The sequence below is a fragment of the Empidonax traillii genome, unplaced genomic scaffold (genome assembly GCF_003031625.1).
Source record: "Empidonax traillii isolate 1590-97213 ecotype Southwest subspecies unplaced genomic scaffold, ASM303162v1 scaffold196:size3368384, whole genome shotgun sequence".
NCBI lineage: Eukaryota > Metazoa > Chordata > Aves > Passeriformes > Tyrannidae > Empidonax > Empidonax traillii.
Window position 1 is genome coordinate 2084441 of NW_020955389.1, and position 22834 is coordinate 2107274.

Sequence of the window (22834 nt, forward strand, 5' to 3'; positions counted from 1 at the left end):
TTTGTACTAATCTATATCATGGAGAATTTCAGTTCTTCAGTTTATATTTTATTATAAACACTTGTGTCTTTTGAGAAGTATTTCAAAAGCTGTGCTCTTATAGTTCAAAACTGGAAAATGCTTCATTAAAAATCAAGGAAGCAATAGCTGAACTTTAACTAATCAGCCACTGTCCATTTTTTTGTTTTGTTTTTTCTTGCATTAACATTTTTCCTTATTTTGTCCCTTTTTCTAATGCATTTTCTCTGATCTCTGATCTCAAAACCATCAGCATCTGCTACCCCACTTTGCATCATTAAAAATTACAGAAACTCAGGAAATAAAGTCAAAGTTTCTGGAGAAATTCACCTGAATCCCGCTGTAGAGCTTTTATTTTATTTTTGGTAGGACTTGTGCAGATGTATCTATACATGATACAATTTAATATTCACCCATCCATAAAACAATTTTTAGCAATTTCTGTAACAGCCTCTTCAATAGGCTACAGAACATTTTCATTATTTCTTAGTGTGTTCTGATATATGTTGCCTTCACTGTTGGTCCTAGGAGAAGAATATATTCTCAGTAAATTGTTTAAAGCACAAGAGAATGACAGCATGACAACAGATTATTCTTCCTTCTTAACTCGCTGTTTCATCTGTCGAGTTCGCTGCTTGTTGGACAGTACTTCTGGCTTCCTTGTAAGTATAATTTCACTTAGATGACTGTAGTCATGACATACAAGATTTTAATGACTTTATATGAAAAATTCTTCAACATAAATATAGAACACAAATATTGTAGGGGGTCATGGACAGAATATGTTTTTTGCTGTGCACTAACAAGAAACACCTAAAGATAATTATTAATATGTGTAAAGAAGATAGAATGGAAAAAAAGGTTGTAATATTTGAAATTGAAAAAATCTAGAAACTTTTATGTTTTAAGTTCTTTTGCACAGTATCTGTCTTCAATTTTTGCTGGGCATAGCACAGGGGTGGCAAGCCTGAATTTCAACTATTAACATTAAAGCCCAAAATATTTGCTTTAAGGAACAGGAATAATAATGATTTGTTTTCCCCTTTCTTAAAGAGTCCTTTAAAAATAAACTCCAGAATTAGAAAGTCTCTCTCATGCTCCTTTCAAGAAATCACTTCTCCGTTTAGTAAAAACCAAAGCTGTTTCTACTTAAGGGAAACTACGGCATGTGCAAAGAAAATGAGAGGATCACCATGAGACAGGGAAGTACAACTTCTCTCTCAGATGCTCATTTGCTTGGAGACTGTGGGTCTTAACAGCCAGGCCAGTTATTCATTTCTACATCCCTGTTTTAATTTTGCAGCTCTGGAAAATGCCTAAGTCAAACGGGCAGATTTTTCTCTGGTCATTTTTTGGTAGGTAATTTTTTCACTGAGGGGCAGTAGCTTGCTATTGACTTGATCTCTGCCTTCTGACTATAAAGATATTTGAGGCAGGGATGGTGGTTCCTTTCAAGCTGTGTACTATGTATCTGGCTGTCTTGAGCCTACTTTTCCCTTGGCATCTGCCTGCACAGTCCTTGGGTTGTGCCAGTCCGCGTGCTTCCCAGAGAAAGTAACGGGCAAGAGGAAAGAAACTAAGAAACCATCTCCCTGGAGAGAACAGAGTATGAAAAAATAATGGTTCCAGCCTCAGTGAGGTACAGAGGAAATAGCTGTTTACAGCACTATACACTGTCTGTCTTGGCAAACAGAAGGTAACACAGAACTTCTACTTTGAGTGCACAAGAGAGAAGAAAAATCAACCAGCTTCAAATAAATGTCTTGTTTTACTGTTGATAGAATCTCCACTCACCATGCCTCTGAAGTGGCATGAAGGTTATGAAATTCCTAGTTCTAATCTCTGATTCAAAACTCCTTTTGGTGTTAAATAACATGGTCTATAGGTTGTATTAGCATTTTAAGTGTTTCTACACTTAATGATTAACTTCTTTTTTTTTTTTTTTTTTTTTTTTTTTTTTTTTTTTTTTTTTTTTTTTTTTTTTTTTTTTTTTTTTTTTTTTTTTTTTTTTTTTTTTTTTTTTTTTTTTTTTTTTTTAATATCAGACAATGCAATTCCAAGGCAAACTAAAGTTTCTCTTTGGACAAAGGAAGAAGTCCTCATCAGGAACAGTACTGCCACCTCAGCTGTCCTTATTCTGCATAGTGGTACCGCTTCTGCTCCCTTCTGTGACGGAGATGAAGATGAAAAGCCTGCTTGTGAAAGCAAAACACAAAGCTGATGATTCAACAGCAGCAAACACAAAGTATTTACTAATTAATCTTTTGGTGTTTATGGGCTTCACGTTTATTAAGCATGTAAAAAGCACAAATTGCGTTAAATAACTCGCAAACTCTTTCATAGAAAAGTGAATAATTTATCTGGATTTAACTATTTAATATAAAATAAAGATAATACAGTTACTATAATATAATATGATACAATATAATGCAAGAAAACACAATATACTGTAGTTTATATATAATACATGTTAAGTATTTTATTAATATATATGAAGTTTTATATTAAAAAATGAAACATTAGGATATCTTCCTAACCTTCAGAAGTTACCAATGCAGCAAAGTCATTCTACTAGCTGTAAAAATGGAAAAGAAAAAGTATTTCTATTGGGAGTTTTCAAATTTAAGTATCTTCTGGTAACACAATTATTTGGACTTGAGTATTTTGTTAACAAACAAAGGAAAAGGAAAACTTCAGGAAGCTGAATGTGTGTGTGTAGGGGTGTTCACACACAGTGTAATGAGTTGTACGTGGTGTATACATTTATCTTTCAATAGAAGTTTTATGAACATGAGAGTTTACAATTGCACTAAATGGCTTGGGGGTGATAATTTGGTAGCCATCACGAAAGATTGGTACAGACTGCGTGCAGGCTCGTTTCCTTCCTAACATTCAGTTTTGTTACTCTTCTATGATTGAATTTTAGTTGATATTTGGAGCTTGGATTATGTTTTCCCTTATTTGGTTAAATATAACCTTATTGTAATGAGGTTGATTACTGTGAAGCAAAATGCTCGTCAGTATGACCGACAGTATCATAATTTGGCTTTTACTTAGATTATGTTTGTGTATGTGTGGATTCACTATCCAGATGTATAATGTGATTCTAGAATATACATGCTTTTGACAAGAACTAAATTGCTGGAAGGCTCGTATAATGGAATATGCAGGCTTTTAGAGTAGAGCTGCAAAATCATTTCCACTTGCTAGTGTTTTAAGAGGCTCAGGTGAAATTAACTGACGATCAGAATTCAGCTTCTAGAAGAGAAGTGCTTTACTTAAGTTTTGCTATCTGACTGGACAGTGGCCAAGGATTTGACCAGAATGAAGCAGTCATTTATCTTCAGTGTTTCCTTTGGTTCAGGCCTGAAGCATGGTAGCCAAGGAGGTGGGCAAATTTTTGTAGTTGTCGTCCTTTTTTTTTTTTTTTTCTGATGGTCTTAACAGAGGGAAACATTTTTAAAGCAGTGTTACAGACATTACACCCTTTTCAAACCCTGATAAGCATTTTCAGATAAAGATTGGAAGAAATCTATTCAAATCATTATGGTGATTATTGCAAATTGAAGTCTTACTCTCAAATGTATCGCTAGTCGCTGTGATGTATGTACCTCAAATGTACTTTGAATAGGCAGAGGAGAATATACACAGCAGTTGTTTCAATTCAAGCTGAAATTTATTGTTCCAGATATAGTAAGTCACAAGTAGAAAATTCCTAAACATAGCTATTCCTCTTAATTGAATACAGAAATCCAGTCACACACTAGTTTGAGCAATCGAATGATGCAGGAAACAGATAATTACTTAGTTAGTTAGTTACTTAAGCCATAAGTCTTTGCTAATGGTCAACAGCTTGAAGATCATATCTTTTACAGTCTGTGATTCTACTTTGTTGTCATTCACTGACAAGGAATTTTCCGCATTTTCTGTCCTCTACAGCTCCAGTTCAAAAGGCAGTTCAGGGCTGTGTGAAGCAACAGAATTATATGGAAGAAACAGTCACCATGAAGGTGCCGCTTTCACTAATGCATTACAGATTGCTGAAAACCAAATCAAAGGTGTGTCTGCTAAGTACTTCTGGATTACATACAGTTTATGAAAAAAGAGCCTTGTCTTATATCCTCTTGCTAGGATTTCCAGGTTTTGGTCCCAATGCTCCCTTTTTGCTTCTCTCTAACACCTCTTCTTTACAAAAAACAAAACAAAAACAAAAAACCTGCAAAAAAAATTGTTCACCTCAAAAGATAATGCTTGAATCAGGCTGTGATTTCAGAGTGGGCAGAAAGTTTACAGAGAAATAAACAATCATAGTTAAGAAGAATACTCAATGTATGCTTTTCTGAGAGTGGCAGCACTGAATTTAATAAGATTATGTGAAAACCATAATACTTAATAACAATATCTATCCCTCTGAGGTAAACTGGATATGATATGTTACAAATGCTAGTTTTCCCCAAAGATTAGAAAACAGAGGAAAATTAGAATGCATTGTCTTTAAAACTCACGATTTGCTTGCAGCTTTGACTCATGCTTTTCTAATGCCTGGCTGTGTAAAAATTAAAGTCTATGCTGTATTTCAGATTTTACAACAGCTAAAATTTTGATGGTGATTCTACCTCACTGGGCAGCTTCTTCTTGAGCAGAATTGTACTCATCTTTCTATCATATCTGCTGGAAATCTTTAATGGCTTTAAAACCAATTCTCTCTAACAGCCCCATTTTTCTTGAATTTTCCTGTTCATATAGTACTACTACTACTACTACTACTGAAAGGGGAAAATTATAAGGAATGAGTAATACTGAGAAAAATCCCTGGTTACAGTTTAAGTGCCTCATTAGGCTTTTCACATTTTAGTTTTAAAATGTAATCTTCCTCAGTTTGTAACTCTCCTATGCTGATGATTCTAGGGCAGCAAACAAACCTGTGAACATTCACCTATAGTTTAGGTAAGAAAAAATACTAAATACTGTTTGCATTAAAATAGATTTTCTTTTAAATTGTATAGCAAAGAATAACGGAGAAAATGGCATTTCTCTAGTCAAAGTACAAACAAATGAAGATCACTGGGTCTGGGTTCAAGCTAACACTCAACTTCTGTATCGAAGTGGTTGTTCAGAATATGTCCTTGCCCAACAGCAAATGTTAAAGTAAGTATATTTTGCAGTACTGAAAAATAAAATTCAGAAAAATGAGTGTATTCTTTATTTATGAAATTTCTATAAGGACTGTAGAGACGTAAGAGAAGAGCTGAATGAGAAGAATTTACTTATTATAAGGAAATACGTTTCTGTCTTGGAACATATGAAATGGCTGTTATAATACTAAACAACATGTATTTTCTGTCTTCAGGGTTTTTTTCTTCTGAAGTAAAGTTTACATACATACTAAGACAGAAACAAAATTCTTGATTATTAATATGTTTTAACTTTCTTGCACTAAAATGTATTTTGTGTTTTTGTTTTGCACCTGAAAATCTAGAGTCCTAGTTTTTATACATATCAACATTAGATTATGTTAAGTTTTTTGGTTTTTTTTTCTTTCTGGATGGCAGTTGAGCTCATGTTTTTAGCTGCGTATATGCAACATAACCTGGAGAAGTGTATTCATATTCATTGTATGTTTGTAGATAGATATATCTAGTTGCCTGTAGGCTCAGTCATGGACTGTAAATTAATCTCACAGATTTGCATTCAAAGAGGATCTCTCAGATGAGTTTACCCTTTCCTCCCAAAGAGGCTTTTCATCTTCCCCATGGGATTCTCTGTTCCAGTTCCTGTGGGTGTTGTTGAGGTATCTCTTCCAGCTGGTCTGAGGGATAAGATAAGAGAGTGGACTGAATGAGGGACTGAGAGTTGTGCATCTGGCCCAGCGTTTAAAATGTGGCTATTCACAGATTTTTTTTCCTTTAGAAGGCATTGCAGATGAAAACAAATAAATGAAAAATAGAGTAGATACTCCTTGCAGGCAGTGTATCTCCCAGGATCCACATGAATAGCAGAGGAGCTCCCATCTGAGGATGGTGGAACATTTCATCAGGGGTTGGACTTGATGATCTCAGAGGTCCTTATCAACCCAGCTGATTCTGTGTTTCTATGATTCTATGATTCATTTTTATTGGGATGGCACAAACATTACCTTGCCATATGAGAGAAAGAACTCAGCAGATTAAAAGGGGTTGTTTCTTGTATTCGTATCTCTACTTCTAAACTGGTTTATTTAGTTACATTTTTGCCCTCTGAGTGGTTAAAATCCTTCCTTTGTGCAATAGACTTTGTACTTGCTACTACTTGTTTGTTTGTTTTTTGGTTTTGTTTGTTTGTTAAAATGTATGCTGTCTTCTTGGAAACATACATTCTTTTGGAGAATTTTCACTAGATAATATTTCACTGTAGAACTCTTCATTTGGGAGTTTAACTTTTTTTGACTACTTCATTTTGTTCAGTCCTTTGCTTCCCAATCTGATCATTTTCTGAGAAGCTAGTTCTGCAGCAAACTTGTATCAGATCATTTGCATCTCAGTACTGTCATTAATAAAAATAACAATATTTAGAAGGGGTCTGAAAATATTTAATACCTCATTAAAAAAAAAAAAAAAAAAGAGAGAGAGAGAAAATGTTCTCCTTTCCTGTTGTACATTTATTAGAACGGGAAGTTCTCTCTTTGTAACAACAGGGACTCCCTCTACTGGAAAATCCTACACTTGCAGATTGATTTGATACCCAAGGAAAAAGTTCTTTTGCGAGCTATGAGAAAGCTTCTAAGCGCCTTATTAGCTCTTCAGGTTTTCACGCTTGGTTTCTTATTGAGATGTCCACTTCCTGTTTGGAGAGGTTTTGTAGCACTGGTTGGGAATAAGCACCTGAGTGAATTCAAGACCTCAGTCTCTAGATTTGGACCCCATGTTCTGAAAACTGCTGCATTAGGCATGGAAATGCTCAGGCAACATCCTCTGCCAGACCTCTTCAACCAGTGTTGAGTACTTCAGCTAGACATCATGGCCATCTTAGAAAACAAAAGACAACATCAATTAAGACATGTAGAACAAACCTCCACCCAATACGAATGTCTGTTACTATTCAGGCATTTAATTCATGCATTTTATTTCCTCTCGGCTAACTCTGCATTCTCAAAATATAAGACTCTCATGGATCAGAAAGTTCTTATGTGTCCAAATAGTTCCTTGTTACCAAAATACATCTCATTTAAGATACTATTTCTATTTTATCTCTAGAATTTTCTACACACAAATATTATTTAGATCCATTTTAAGGGAAGAACAGAAGTGTAAGGTAATTATCATACATCACTACAATATTTAGGGTCTTTGTGAGCTGTGTGTCTGAAATGGAAGGAAGAATGTGTGAATTCAAGAATTTAAGAGAACCAGTGCCACAGAAAGGTAGCTGTGCACACACACTGATGCCCAGATTCAGGGACATTCTTTTTTACCCTGGAGCAAATGCACGGTTATATGGACAAGAGTGTGTGAGTCCCATATGGAGGACAAAATATTGCTTGTCACATACATTAAGTCACTCTCTTTGTATCCCAGAACACAATAATTTAGAAAACTCTGACTGACTGGATTTTTTTTTTTCTACTGTTATTGAAAGGGAAGAAGATGAACAACTGAAGATACTAAGCGGTTTTGCCAGTTTGAAAGGAAACCTGGAGGGTCTTTCCCGTAACAGTGCCATTGAAACTCTGGGTCAGTGGAAGCATCTTAACTGGACAGCAGTAAAAAATGAACAAGATAATGTAAAATTGAAGTTTGAGCCTCATACTAACGGTGAGTGTTTCATGCAAGAGGAACCTCTCAGTTCTAACACTTCAGTTTTAGGCATTCAAAACAACTGCACAGCAAACAGCAGCTGGAATTTAAGAAACTCGAGCTCTTGTTCTATGAGCCAGCGAATAAACTCGTGTTCAAACAGGAGAGCTGCATCATTCTACAACAGAGACCAGAATTTCTTAAATTTGACATCAACTTGTCCTTCCCACTGGGGAAGTGTAGAAAACAGCCAGTCTTACTCGGGCGTCCAGCAGCGCTGTGCAGAGACCTATATGACAGACCATCTGAAACTTCAGAGACCATTGATATCTTCAGAGTCTCTCTATGACACCGCCGTTCCCTTGGAGATGCCTATCAAAATGGAATATGATTCTGATTCTGAAAACACTGCTGACAACTACTTGATGTCGCAAAACCGAGCATGGCTGGATGAGAACAGCTCGGTGAGAAAGCAGGTGTGTAGCTACCCCGGTAGAGTGCATCTCAAAATGGAACCGGACCTTTGTGAGCCAGCCTTGCCTTGTCAGAAGCCAAGGCACTGCCTTTACACACCACACAACTGGCAATGCATTGTAGCAAATCATCCAAACAACCTAAACTTGAACAGATCCTGCAAGGGTTCACGTAACAGGGAGGTGGCCCCTTTTTGCCCTCAGAACTCCTCCATGTGTCTGGAAAGCATGCCTGACTTGCCACACACGGCTTGCTACGGCCATTTCTACAGCCCCAGCCCAGGGGAGGAGAAAGAGCAGAATAATGAGGTGTTCAAAATGCCGTGTGAATTTAAAAACCCCTGCTTGGTTCAAGCAATCAAGCGTGAGCCCCTGGATTCTCCACCATTGTCCAACAGCGGACAGAACAGAGTACATGTGAGCTTCCCTGAAAATACATTAGCAGGTCCCGTGCCTCATAAAACCACTGAATGTACATTTTTGCAATAGATTTTATAACATTTGAAATATTTATAATGTTAAAAGCAAGAAGTTGTAGATTCTCTTCCAGTTGGGTTAAATGAGTTACTAAAATTAAAAGCCAATGGAAAGATTTTGAAAGACACAGACACACTCACATCCTACTCCCCCTACCACCCTTCTCTTAGTGATCTTTGGAAAGAGAAAAGAAAGACGACACCTCAGGCACAGAAAAATAATCATTACTCGCTGCACAGGTATACCTGATGATTTGTCTTCATCATCTTTCCTCTCTTGTCTACACTGCATTAGCAAGGTCTAGCAATATCTGTTTCCTGCTTTTGTCCTGTTTGTTTTTCTCAAGCTGATGTGATGCCTCTGTACAAATCAAAGACGTTTATGATCTTCAGTGTGGCCAGTTTAGCTTAAGAGTTTTTGCTTTTTAATTTTTTTTTTCTAGCCTAATAAGAAAGATCAGCTACTCCTTCATCTCAACACTGAATTGATGCCAAGGGCTTCCCAACACAATTTCTTACATTAAAAGAACCGCATTAAAAAAACTGACTTCCATAAAATGCATTAGAAATTATGTCTCTTCAAACTGAAGTTATTATCAAGTTTCCTTGATAATATTAATGTTTTACAATCTATATTTTTCCATTTTATAGTAATCAGCCTTTCATGTTGCTATCTGAAAAACTGAACAATGGGATGTAATCCACTTCTTTAAATGAGTTACAAAATGTCGTTAAATGTACTTGAGAAGAAAGTATTTCTCCAACTGTTTTCCTTGGTTTTACTTGTAACATTGACAAAGGAAATGCACTTTTTTATTTGATAGTATGTATTTGACTGGTAGCAGTTTGTTAGACATCATCATCTGACATCAAAACTGAATCCCATACTAAAATTATTTTCAAAAGCTTCCTAATATCAATCCCAAAAGAAAATCTTAGTCTCACTGAGAGCTGTCTGGTGGATGTGTACCTTTCAAAAGCATTTTGGTGCACTCTAGTGCTTTTGAAAATAGAGTGTATACTTTCCTTTGAACCCATGTAGTAATGTATTTCCACAACAAAAAAAAAATCTACAACTTATATCTTGGGTTTTATTGTTGTTGTAGTTTGACTCCTGCACTAACTTTTGTTTTAAAATTGCACTATTTCAACTTTTTATCAACTTCACCTGTATAAAAACTACATCATTTAAAAAATGCTTAGATGTATATGTGCTTTTTGAAAGAAGCCCTATAATGAATGTTTTCTTTTTCAAAATGTTATAAATAATTATAATGTCTTCATTTCTATATCTATTAGTCACTAAGGGTGTGGTCTGGAGAGTGGCATAAAATTCTCCCAAATGCTATAAGTATGTGGGATAAGTGTAGTCTTCAGGCAGTGCAATGGTTCTGCACCTAGGAGGCTGCTCTTCTCCAAGACTATCTGTTTTTTCTGAGAGAAGATACTGCCTGTACATTAGAGTTGGCAGATGTAAAGATATATATTCTCTGCATGTAAGCTAAGTGCTTATGAACAGTTTGATCAGAAATGCTGCACTTTGCACTGAAGTGGAACTTCCTGATGACTGTCCTGCACAAGGCAGTATTCCTAGCAGAAAGCAAGACTGGACAGTAAAGAGGGGAAACACCTTACTGTAGCTCAAAATCTGCCATAAGCCAGCTGACCATATCCAAAACATGAGAATATTAGCTTTTTTGTGTCTGAGGTAAATCTGTTCCCTGTTGGCTATGAGCTGCCTCTTATTTGAGACAGTCTTGATATCCTTGCCTTAGTACTCCCACCAGTGGGTGCAATCCAACATCAGAACCCATTCCAATGCTGGACAGCAGTGGTGGAATTTACACCACTCTCCAGTACCTCACTGTTCACATCACAGAAGTCCAAGCCAAACTGCAAAAGTACCTGTGGGGGAGAAAACTGGTTATTAATGAAGAGTGAGACTGCCATAAATCAGTGTTGCTGCACAACGTCTGCTTCACTGATTCACTATCTATGTAATTATGAGCAGCTGTTCTTTTAGACTCTCACAGAGTTGCTCTCATAATCCTTTGCTTGGCATGTAGCAGTGGCACTGCTTGTTTCCTGGTGCCAGACACTCTGCTGTGGCCTCATAGCTGCTGGTAGGGTTGTGCCATGAACCGTGTAATATTCCCCAGTCCAGCTCCTTATGCAGCTTCCTGGTAGAAATGAGATAATGGGAAAACAAGATAGTGTGGGAATAGATGACTAGAGGCAAGTTAGTGTGACTGCTGAAAAGCTGCTCATTTAATTCCACACTTGGAATCACTGTCACACCCCCCCAAATGAGACTACCTGGGCTTGGTTTCACACTACCTTGCACCTTCTCTCATCATTTACACTGGTGAAACATGACTTTAGAACATTATTACCTTCATCTGGACATGCTGGCACCATTTTGCATGATGGGAGTGGTTACACCAGGTGCAACTCTGTAGAGGACTGTGCCACTGAATTACTTGTCTGTGCTTAGAAATATTCCCTGGTGTGATGACAGTGGGAGAAATATACCAGCCAGATTTCTCTCTTCAGTGCAGAAGCAATTTATATTAACAACAGACATTCTCTAAAAGTGTCCCCTGTTACAGAATAAACGCTTTTTTGTTGACATAACTCTTTCTACTACAGGGTATTCCTGGCTTATTTCAGTTAGAATTATTTTTCTCATATTTCGAACAAACCTAGATACATTTTACACATCTGGATTGATATTATAGAGATAGATGAAGCTTCTGCATGTAAGGCAATCAAATCTGATACAAGAGATGTAATGGCCCGTTAGGAGGAAGGATGAATGTGTGACTCAAAAGTGAGATGTCACACTGACTCCCTGCTGTGTAAATGCAGCCAGGTTTGTTTCCTCATAATTCCATAAAGTCTGAACCCAAGAAAAACCCACTTATCCTGCACATTGTGTTTGTATTTAGCCCACTTAATTTGTGGCAGAGTTGTTATTTCAGGTCTCACATGAAAAAAATGTGGTATCAGTGGAATTCTTCCTGGTCTAAGTTATCACATGTGCAGTGCTGCAATCTCCCAAGAACTGAGCTCATCAAGAGATCAGCAGTTTATCCACTTTTTGGACACTTGCTAACCACTGTCAATGATTAACAAAGATCAGTTCTTACTAAGTTCTTGGGAAGAACAGAGGAAATTACTACATAAAAAGAATCTCTTGCTATTTGTGTTTAAGGCACAGATGTTATTCCTTCATCCTCTTCCCATGACATCTGTCCTGGATTGAGTCTGGACTGAAATCTCACATGGCATTGTACTCAGTTAAATTGCCACTGATTTAACCTTATAGAACCTTTTTGTATGCAGACATTAATGACCCCCTGACACTGACCAGTAAATAGCATGAAAGACAGAGCAGTTCTTTAAAAGGCTTACATTTTCTTAGTGGTTCTTGTTGCTTTGGTATTAGTTTAAAAACTAGCACTGAGAAGTAGTGTTTCAGATGTTTTCAATCACTTGTATTTAGATTATATCCTTAATGAACTGGTGTTTGTATCCCTCAAGTGCAGCCCTAAAGTCTTTTTCAGGAGCTTCCCAATGCATTTACTGTAGCAACAACAAAAAAAATGTTCTTGTAGAAGAAATGTCTCGTCAAATGATTGCCTAATAGGAACTTGGAGCATTCAGGCTGAAAGAAATGCCTGAATGATAATAGAATTCAAACTTCTTCAGCCATAAGTTCTCAAGAGGTTGAGACAGAATGAATCCTCTGATCTTTGGGGAGGGTATTTTTTGGTGTGGAAGGTGAGCAGTTCGAAAAGCTGTGAGAAGGTGTTTCCCCCTGAGATGTTACTTGGTCCACAGATAGCAGAGACTATTATCAGTGCTACAGCTGCTGATCAAGAGAATGTCACCTGATTTCAGTTGTCAGTTGCTGAGCATTGTAAAAATACCACTGAAAGCCACTATTTTTACTGCAAAACAACATGATTTGACATACGGGTAAATTTGTACACAAAAAAAGAGTAGACTTTCCTGCAGTTACACCACTGACTGAAACTGTGGCAGACCTCCACTGTAGATAACCCAATAAGTAATTTATATTCACTTTAGAGTCTTTGGACACCTAAGTAAAGCTTTGTTTTCAAAAATCTGAGTGAGAGCAACACTGTGCAAGCAGTAAACTTGTTTCAGTTGTCCTCAGTTTGGAGATTTAACTTGGGAAATGAAAGATTACAGGGACTGTACCTAAATTCTCTGTAGGAAAGACTTAACTTCCTACTCCTTGCTTGTAACATGCAAAGTATATCTCTATGATTTAACCACACTTTATTAGAATGCATTCTTAAAATTCTTAGAACTGAGACTGCTCTGGATGGTATAGGGAAGTCTGAGATTTGAGCATTAGCAAGTTCAGTTAGACTTTAGGTGCTCATCCTTTGATATGGTATTGAGATTGACAGGGCATGTGCAATTCTTCTGGAAATTCCTAGTGCTTAAAATACTTGAGAGGCAACAAGCCTGAGGCAAGGAATATTCTGTAGGATAAGATCAGCTTCTGCTGCTCTTTATGTTGAAGCCATATTGGAATTTAAATAGGACAGCCTCATCCACTGCAGTTTTTTCAGAGAAGCCATTATTTTGTCTTAAAAAGTTGTGATGTTTTAATTGAAGTAGTTAAAAGACACCATTTACCCTACCTATGAATACATAGATTGCCTTAGGTAGTGGTAAAAAATGTAAACGTATTCATTTTCTTTCATTAGAGTGTCATGTAACTAAAAAACCAAACTCAGAATGACATGGGTATAGAGCCGTTGCTCTATTTTTCTTTCCTTCATTTCTGCTCTTTTCCTCTCTTTCTCCCTCGTCTCTTAGTGCAAACATTAAAAATGGAAATACCTTTCTGATCATACTGAGACAAAATCCCTACCTCTAAACTAGATTTTGGAAAATTTCTCAAAAGAACAGCAGTTTCTCTTCCTGGAGTTTCTTTTCCTCTTTTAAATCTTGCAAAGTCCTGTGTGAAATCACGTGTCACAATTGAAACAGGCATGTGTAACATGTAGTGAGCAAGAGACAGTGCTGGTGGCCATGTTCAGGATTTAGTCACAAGGTTTTTATCAATCTGAAGGAGATTCATACAGGAGGGTTGCACCCACTAGCTTATGTCCATAGACACTACCACCCTGACAAATACATCTTTGTCATGTTTCAATGACAAGTGGCATATTTTTTTGTCGTTAAGAATACATTTCCCTATAATGCTACCAGAAACACCTCTGAACAAAGTCACCAGCAACAGGCTGGAAAATATACTAAACCCACAAAGTACTTTTAAAAAAACCAAACAAACAAACATATGGAGATCCAAGCATTTGCTTGTGCTTAGGCAAAAACTTTCTATGAGGGGACATTCGGAGGGAAAGTCAAAAAATAATTGTTAAGAGAAATTTTGGGGAGAGAAAAGATCACCATGATTGATACATATTACTATCAAGGTGTAATTATTCTGTGACCACAGCATTAATTCTTCACACACGGTTAAAAACTCTGTGGTCTGAAATTCTGTCCTTATTTTTTTTCTGTAGAACCAATTTTGTAACTGTTATAACTTTTCAGGCTAAAAATAATTTTTTGAAAACAAGGACTGAGGCAATTCAGTGCTAAGTTGCATTTCTCGATCAGACTGAAGACATCATTCTAGGAAGCATGAAGTGCCTCTGTTCTTTTCCTGGGGTTAGTCTTCCAAACTCTGGCAAATTCAGTGTGTGCATTAACTCTCTTGCTGCTGGTAGTTGTGAAGCTGATGCTCCATCTGTGCAGTCTGAAGTTTTTCAGGATTTTCTTCATGCAACAGAGCTCCAGAGACAGCTCCAGTTTCACATTTGTAGTGGTAGAATTATGGTATTCCAGTGATTAATACAAAGATGTGACAGAAGGCAACAAAAGAACATCAGCTGCTTAGCTAGTTTTAGTAATTGTATTTAACTAATTAAAAGGCTATGTTAAAAAACATCAGGTGAAGTAGAGCTCCTCATTTTGCACCACAGGAGGATGTCAGCTCTCCCTTCTGAATCTCTTTTTCTTTTTTCTTTCTTTTTTTTTTTCCTTAACTTTTTTTTGGACCATACGTATTCTTCCTTTGTTCATTTAAAATGTGAAATACGAAAAAGCAAGCATCAACTGCTGTGTGTAAACAAAATTTTGGGGTTTTTTTAAATTTTGCCTTTCTAAGAAAGAACTTCAAAAAGGCAAAAGTTATCTCAGTTCTCAGTAATAGTATTCAGTTTTGTTCCTACTCTTACCTTATAGAAGATTCTTCCTCTATATGGTCAACGAACTTCCCTCTTCTGAAAGGGTCCGTCCTTACACCCCTTCCGTCCTGAACTCCTTCTTAACAAAACCAAAGAACATTTTCTTGCTTAAAGGCAGTTCCTTTTACTTCCTCTACCTTTTCCACTTTTCTGATTGTATAGGATGGTACATTTTGGTCTCCACCCTTTCGGTTTTCTGTGTCTGTAGCTTTATTTCCACGTTAGGAGGCATACTTCAAAAGTTTTGCCAAAAGAACAGTGTTAAGCAGAAGTGCAATCCCCTATTTCTCCCTGCCCTCCTTATTAAGACAGAGGTACTCACTAATTACAGCTGTACTCCTAAAGCAGAAAAAAGGTCACTTTGCTGGTGAAACTCTCTTCAGGAGGCTGCATTGTCAAGAAACTCTGAGCTACCACTAACATTTTAGTTCTGCAAGTATATATATGCTGCTAAATCCTTTTTTCTTTAGATATGGTATCTCTTCCAAAAAATCAAGGAACATATTTTCTACTTTTTGCTTCTCTCATTTTTTTTTCTACATGTGTATTCTTTCACTGTGCAATTGCACTTTTTTTTTTTTTAAAGAAAGGCATGGCAGCATTACGTGACATGCACAATGCAATGTTTTCAGTTTAGATTTTGAGATTAGAACCACAAATAATGATCAAGCATTTTAATGTGACTCCATGTAAAAGACACTGACTGCTACAGAAATGCCCATGGAAAATATGAGTACCAATAACATCACCACTAAGGGGTATAATCTGTCATCAAACTTCACTAATAATACTGTATTAGAAGTGTCATTCCCGCTTCTCCTGAAGGAACACAGTGGAGGACAAGACAAATTCTGAACAAGCTGGTCTAGTGGAAGGTGTCCCTGCCCACAGCAAGAGGGTTGGAACTGGATGATCTTTAAAATCTCTTTCAACCCAAATCATTCTATGGTTCTGTGACTAACAAACAGGTGTATGGAGTTCTACCAACAGCTTTGGCTTTTCCGGCATTCCATGGTCCCCACAAATATTTTTTTTGGGGGGGAGGGTGTATTTCTGGAAAGAACACCACGACCACGCCAGCACTACTGGAAAACGTGCTGGATGAGGCAGGTGATGCCTGCTTTGGGGCATGTGGCTGGGGCGTGCATGTGTCCCACTGGGAGAGGTGAAGCATTCTGGCAGCCCAGAGGCAGGGCAGGCACAGCCTCCCCCCAGCCCCAGGGAAGCCATCCCAGGGAATCCTGTGGGATCACCTTTGGTAATGTGTGAGCACCACCAGCTGTGCTGCTTCGTGTGTACGAGTATCATGGGTGTCACGGCGTATCACTAACATACCTATAAAATATATTTGTGGCTAAATAAAACCGGGCACTGAGCTGTGGATCTGATGTTTTGGCATGTTGTTTGAACCTGGAGCACTTTTCTGTTGTGTTTTGTACTGTCTCCCTCAGCCTGCTTTTAGAAGGAACTTTCAAGCGTACTTCTTAAATTATATTTTACATTTATTACAAGCCAGAAGTGTAAAGCTGAGACATTTTAAAATAAAATATTTGCATTTAAATTAAAGCCGCTGCTGCATGTTTCCTGCCTCTTCCCCACACCGGGCCTGGAAAACTCCCCCCACCGGGCCCAGCACTCGTCCACTCTAGGACTGGTGCCAGCCCCCGAACTCATCTGGTTTGCAATATCCCCTCTGGACGAGTTCCAACACCTGCCCACGCTGGGCCCCTCCCAGTATCTGCTCTTGACTGGTCCCAGTACCTGTCCCCCCCGCCTGAACCGGACTCAGTATCCACCTTACACTGGAGCCAGCATTCACCCTGGCCTGATCTGGTTCCAGTATGCACCCTCAGCTGGTCCCAGTATCCAGCCTAGACTGCTTCTGGTACCCACTCTGGGCTGAACTGGTCCCAGTATTCCCCCCAGCATCCTCCCCTTGAACACCTCCCAGCTCCCCTCATCAACTGGTCCCGGTATCCATTCTAAACTGTTCACAGAACTCGCTCCATCCTAAGCTGGTCCCAATATCCATCCCAAACTGGTCCTAGCACCCACTGTAACCTAAACTGGTCCTGGCACTCACCCTGGCCTGAACCGGTCCCAGTATCCATCCTGAACCGGTCCCAGTATCCATCCTGAACCGGTCCCAGTACCCACTCAGACCTAAAGTGGTCCCAGCGTGCACCCTGGCCTGGCCCCAGCCTCCACCGATGCCTGAGCCGGCCCCAGAGCCCTCTCTCATTTCGTTGTGGCGCTGCCCTCCCCGGCCCGCCAGGGGGCTCCGGGACGGACGGACGGAGGGACGGACGGACAGACAGACAGACACTCCATACGCGCGGCGCAGCGCAGCGCTGGCTCCCCATTGGCTAAGGCGCGCGCGGCCGCCCGCCAATGGCCGCTCGCCATTGGCCCGGGGCGTGGCTGCGGCGGTGCCGGAAGTGACGCAGGCGGGCGTGAGCCCCCCGGAAAGCGGTGCCGGTGGCGAGGGATGTGGTTCGGTGCTGAAATACAGCGATAACGCCTAAATGGCCGAATAATAACACGGTCCATCCGCCCGCCTCGCCTCCCCCGCCCCCAGCGGATCGCTGGCAAGCGCCCTGCGGAGAAGACTTGGATTTATTGTAGGTTGGTTACTTTCGCCCCCCCGCCCCGGCTGTGCAGGATGAGCGCCGTGGCTGAGGAGGTTAAGGCGGAAGACGGCAAAGCGAAATTTGAAAGAAAAGTGTTTTATTGCGAAGTGAGTGCGTTTCTTTGGTGGCTCTTGAGGGGCGGGTGCTCGAGTGCGGGCACTGCGAGGTGTGCGGGTACCGGAGACCGCGCTCTCCGACCTGACCCAGGCGCGGTGTGGGGGACCTGTGAGTGAGAGGAGAATAACGTGGTCGGCCCCTGGGAGAGCTTCTTGCCTCAGGGTGCGGTGAATTCGGGCTGTTCTTGAGCCGTCACGGGTGAGATGTGATGGTTCTTAATTGTAGCCTTTCCAATCTCTGGTCAGTGTTTCTCATAGGCGGGCTGCACAGGGGCCCTTTTATCTTTTAAAGGCTTCAGCGTGCTAAATTGGTCGATATCCTATTATTGTTCTAGCACTGAATGTTCTTCTGGCGCGTTCAAGCTCTGCAACAGTATGTCAAGAGAATAGGCAATGTTAGCATGCGTTAGTCTTTCCCTTTTTTTTTTTTTTTTTTTAAACTAGAGATAGTACGAAATATTTGTACATCTGTAACGTTTTCCGTTAATTATTGCAATGGTGTATGTATGTCTGGATCTTAATGAGATGCAGATGTCTTCCTCCATTGTTCCTCTGATCGCTTTGATGTAACAGTGAACAGGGTTGCAGTTATTCTAGGGCATAATTTTGCCTCTGTTCTTGTCTAGTTACTATATGATTATCCTTTTTTGCTGGCTTTCTAGCCTGACAATGTTTAGAAAACTAAGAGTCCAGAAAGTAGTGGTACGAGAGAAGGAGAAAGCTCTTAAAAACTTCTTACCACCTGATTTATTTAAACATGTATTTAAGCATTATTTGAACAGGTTTGGATACTATTTCTGTTCATTTTAGTGGTATGCTGCTGTCTTAAATGTCATGCAAAGTGTACTGTTAAGTCAAAGAAGACCTTGAGAATTACACGGTAGGAATGGGTGTATTTCGAGTTCTTATGTAGCACCAGCCACAGAATATCTGTAGCATAACTGATGATGTGCTTTCAATTTATCTCTTTCAGGTTTGTAAAGTTTCTTGTGTGAGTTCTATAAGTCTTCAGTCACACTATCGTGGTACGAAGCATAGAAAGGTAAACTTTTTCCATATTGGATGTATATGCAAAGTTAATCATAAATCTGGGACTCAGTTCTTGATTTCACATGGGTTCAAGTGCTTATCTAACTTACTGATAGATCTGTCACAGTAATTTGCTTGAAATATCCCAAGAAAATATAAGGAGGTGGGAGTCTCACAACTGCGCTTTGTACAGCATATAACCTAAAACATCAGCCATACCTAAAAGTAAACGTGTGCTAATTGTGAAATTAGCATTTGAATTACATGGGGAGCCGGAAATGGTGAAAGAGTGTAACCTTCTGGTTTTGGATACAATTGGTAAAGTTACTGTTCTATTTTGCAGAATCTATGTAGCTCACCTGTACTGTGAACAAAACTGGAAACTGACTTACTTGTTACTTTGATACTAACGTCTCATTTCCTGGAGGGCTAACACAGATTCAACTAACAAGTCTGACAGTTCTGATTTTGTTTTTGATTTTGTTTTTTTTTCCAAGCATCTCAATAACAGCTCCCTGGTTTAAGCATAAAACAAGTAAATGAATTAAATTATTAGACAATGTTCTGAGAGGATGTATTTAGAGAAGAGGCTTTTGCAAATGTTGTTTGGCTGAACCTTTGACTGTTGATTGGCTGATGATTGTCTGGTATTAAAAATTCCACCCTGTTCTCAGTCTATAAAGGTGAGACATAGCTGTCTGTACTCAAGTGTCATCAGATTGTTTGTACTGTTGTGGCACTGAGGTGCCTGCTCTGACATTTTCTTAATGACATGTTGTTCTTCCTGGACCATTAAAGACTAACTGCAATACTGTCTTTCTCAGGTGTTTGTAGGCCCTTTTTTTTGTTGTTGTAGATGAGGGACATCTCCCCACCTCTTTGCTTTCAAGACAGAGTAATAGTATTTTGTTATTTGCTTGCTGATCACTTTAGTAGTGTTGATGCTTATTTGAGTCAGTGGCTCCACTTTCTCCAAACCCTTTTTTTTTCTTCCAGGATTGAGGCTTCTTGTTCCCTTGTAGTATTTTCATGTCCTGCCAAATGTCCTTGCTGATGCAAGGAATTCCTTTGGTTTTGTGATGTTTCTTTTTTTTTTCCTCAGCTAACTTTCATAGCAATCCAATTATTGCTGGTTTTCCCTTTTAAAGTAGAAAAAGTAGTGGTTATTTTCTCAGAAAATCTGCATGTAGTTTTCCTTCTGTTTCCCTTGTGGAAATCCATGTGTGTTCTAGGCAACATCTGTCCAACTTTCTTGTGTTAAGGAAGGCCTGCAAACTGATAATGAACAAGAATTGGGCAGGTTGAAAAACTGGGTGTGTTAGATGATAAACGTTAGTCCTGGTGTGTCGAGTCCTGTAAGTCATGTGGCTGCTCCAAGACTGCCTCATCATTCTTTTCAGTTATCTCTAATTTCTTACTTTAAATTATTAAATCTATTGTATGTTGTGGTGGGAAAAGATCAGAAATTGTAGAGTTATTTCAAGTTTTTGTGTCAGTAGGTTTGAAGTAACCATAAAAGCCCTGAGCTTACATTCCTTTTGGATACAGCTTAGGTGTTGATAGTGAAGAGCTCTTAGTTCCTGGCTATAGGACTTCCTCTTCAAACTAATACCAAAGGATGTCCTGACAACAACATAACAAAATGGAGAGAAGATAGTAGTTCTTTACCTAAATCACAATACTGTCCTGGCCAGCCCCCCAACCATTTTTATAATTTTAGTCAGATTACTTATTTCTTATCAGTTACCCATTTGTTTTTAAAATGGCATTGTTAGAGGTGCTTACCCTCCACCAAAAAGTGTTACAAAAAAAGAAAAAGCACTCCATCAGAAGGACAGTCACTGGGAAAACATCAAGAAACAAATGTAAACACATGCTACATGTGTGAAATGATTCTAATTTCATTGGCCCACATTTCCATAGCTATTCAAAGTAAAATGTGTTATTGAGTAGCTGTGATAGTAAAGCTCAACTACCTGACACATAATACTTCTGTTGTCTCTGTGTACATGGCTATTCTATCTTTTTTTTTTTTGGTCACCTGGGTAGTTTGATTATGCTGGACTTTGGATAGGTACAGAAGTTATTTCTGCATACTTTTGTTTCATCTCTATATGTTGAGCGGTTTGTTCTCCTGAGTATCAATACCATTGACTCCTAAGGATTAAAATGGATTGCATAATTTCTTCAGAGGAGGTCGCTTTGCAAACATCTAGGAATACTTCTTAGATAAATTGTATCGAATGCCTCACTCGGGAGAAATGTAATAGTGACATATGTATAAGGAAATAATTAAGTCAAATTCTTTATTCTATTGACAAAGTGTGATTCCAGTGTGCTGTACTCCTTGGACTCCAGAGAGATTGCTTTTGATGAGCTAGAGATGGTTAGGATGTTTTTCCTGTACTGACTCAGTCTGACTGTCTGAGCTGACAGTGCCTAAATAATTTGCTGCTGAAGGGCAAAATGTAAATGTACCTGCCTCTTCCTGGTTGTTTAGGCAGACTGCTGAGATTTGTTATAATTTGGATGGAAGTTTTACACAGAATATTTTGTTACTTCCCCAAATAAAAGAGAATAAACCTATACCTAAAGCCTCATGAAATTCCTCCGTGTTGAAGGCAAATAATTTTGTGCATTAATCTGAGTCTACATTCTCACAAGAAAGTGAGTCCTGAGTTGTTTAATTTGTATTTGCATTTGTATATTTGCAGGCTCAGTGCTCTGTAACCCTCTGGGTTGATGTGTGATTCATTTCAAGGGGTGGAAATAGGCTCAGTGACATACTGCAAATAGAAGTAACTTAAAAATATATCCAGCAAATCATTAGTGAATGCAATGCCTTTCTTCCTAGTTTGGTTACCTGATAAGGTATTGTATATTTGAAGCCTTTTCCATTTGCACTTCAAAGTTTATGTGGATATTTTTTTCCAAGCAAGTCACAGTGTTTTAATTAGTCAAATAGTAGATGATCAGTTACCTAATTTCATAAAAATTGTTAGCACTTGCATTCTGTTGTATATGGAACTGAAACATAGAAGTTCACAAATCTTTGAATTAATTTACAAAATATTAGCTAATAATTTTATTCTACATAGTGTACCTCTTCAGAGTTTGTTTAGTTTCTATCCCTGAGAGTTGATTCTTTGTTGTGCTAGGAGTTTGTGTTCCTCACTGACTTCAGTGTTCATGACAGTGATGCTTTTCACGTCCTTCAACTGGAGCTTGAGTAATAAGAATGCACATCTAATTTTTTTCTAGTGCTGGTAGTTCATGAGGCCAAACCCATGTAAAAAGTGCTGCTGGACAAAAGATTGAGGGGCTGGGTGATCCCAGTACAAGGCTGTGTGTTTTTTGTGCACTGAGTGCTGTGTGACCTCTGTATAGTTGCACAATGGTGAGTTTTGTGGTTTTGTTGCTGAACAGGTATTGATGCGATGGGGAGTTGCAGAAAGTGACTTAGCCGAAATATCGTTCATACATGTGTGTATAATTCTTGGCTCTGGAAACTGGAATTGTCATTTATGATATGCTTTGAAAAATTGTTGAATGTTACTTCCATCCATTATGGTAAAATATTTGGAAAACAACTAAGCTTGCTAATGCTTTTCATTGAACCAAGCCTGTGAGAGTAATGGGGGATACACTGCATGAAAGGTGAGTTTGTTTGGCTGTTTTGTTTATGGTTTTTTTGACAGCTGAGTAAAAGTCTAGGCCTTTTGAGGGAACAGTTCCTAAATAAAATATACCTGCTGTGCATATACCTGAGATATGGTGGTATGTGATATATTTAATTCTGCTTTTGTAAATATGCATTTACTTTATTGCTCAACTTGCTAGAAAGGAAATCCTAGAGTGGAATGTCTTTTTCCATGTCTTTTGAATGGCCCTTTACAGGTATAGCACCAGCCAAAGTGTTGCCTCTTCTGTGAACTGTGTTTGGAGCACAGATGAAGATTGTTTATGGCTCTGTCAAAGATTCAAGGTTCCTTCATATCTGGAGTTAGATAGGTAGAAATGCCTA

At 38.7% G+C, this 22834-nt stretch overlaps 2 protein-coding genes across 4 annotated transcripts in view; both read left to right on the forward strand.

The window, feature by feature from the left end:
* The window catches only part of AHRR (aryl-hydrocarbon receptor repressor), an 87002-nt gene extending 78250 nt beyond the window's left edge, over nt 1–8752 (forward strand). The window contains exons 7-11 of the mRNA XM_027886890.1: nt 547–680; nt 2064–2263; nt 3958–4076; nt 5025–5166; nt 7633–8752. Coding sequence (XP_027742691.1) covers nt 547–680; nt 2064–2263; nt 3958–4076; nt 5025–5166; nt 7633–8752 — 1715 coding nt within the window. The remainder of the gene's footprint in view (nt 1–546; nt 681–2063; nt 2264–3957; nt 4077–5024; nt 5167–7632) is intronic.
* Nucleotides 8753–17500: 8748 nt separating this feature from the next.
* The window catches only part of LOC114058940, a 31763-nt gene continuing 26429 nt past the window's right edge, over nt 17501–22834 (forward strand). For 2 of the 3 annotated variants that reach the window (XM_027886834.1, XM_027886835.1), the window contains exons 1-2: nt 17501–17772; nt 18755–18823. In XM_027886834.1, the coding sequence (XP_027742635.1) occupies nt 17698–17772; nt 18755–18823 (144 nt within the window). In that variant the 5' untranslated portion in view covers nt 17501–17697. Of the gene's footprint in view, nt 17773–18754; nt 18824–22834 lie in introns of those variants that run through there. The other variant, XM_027886837.1, reaches the window with a different exon arrangement.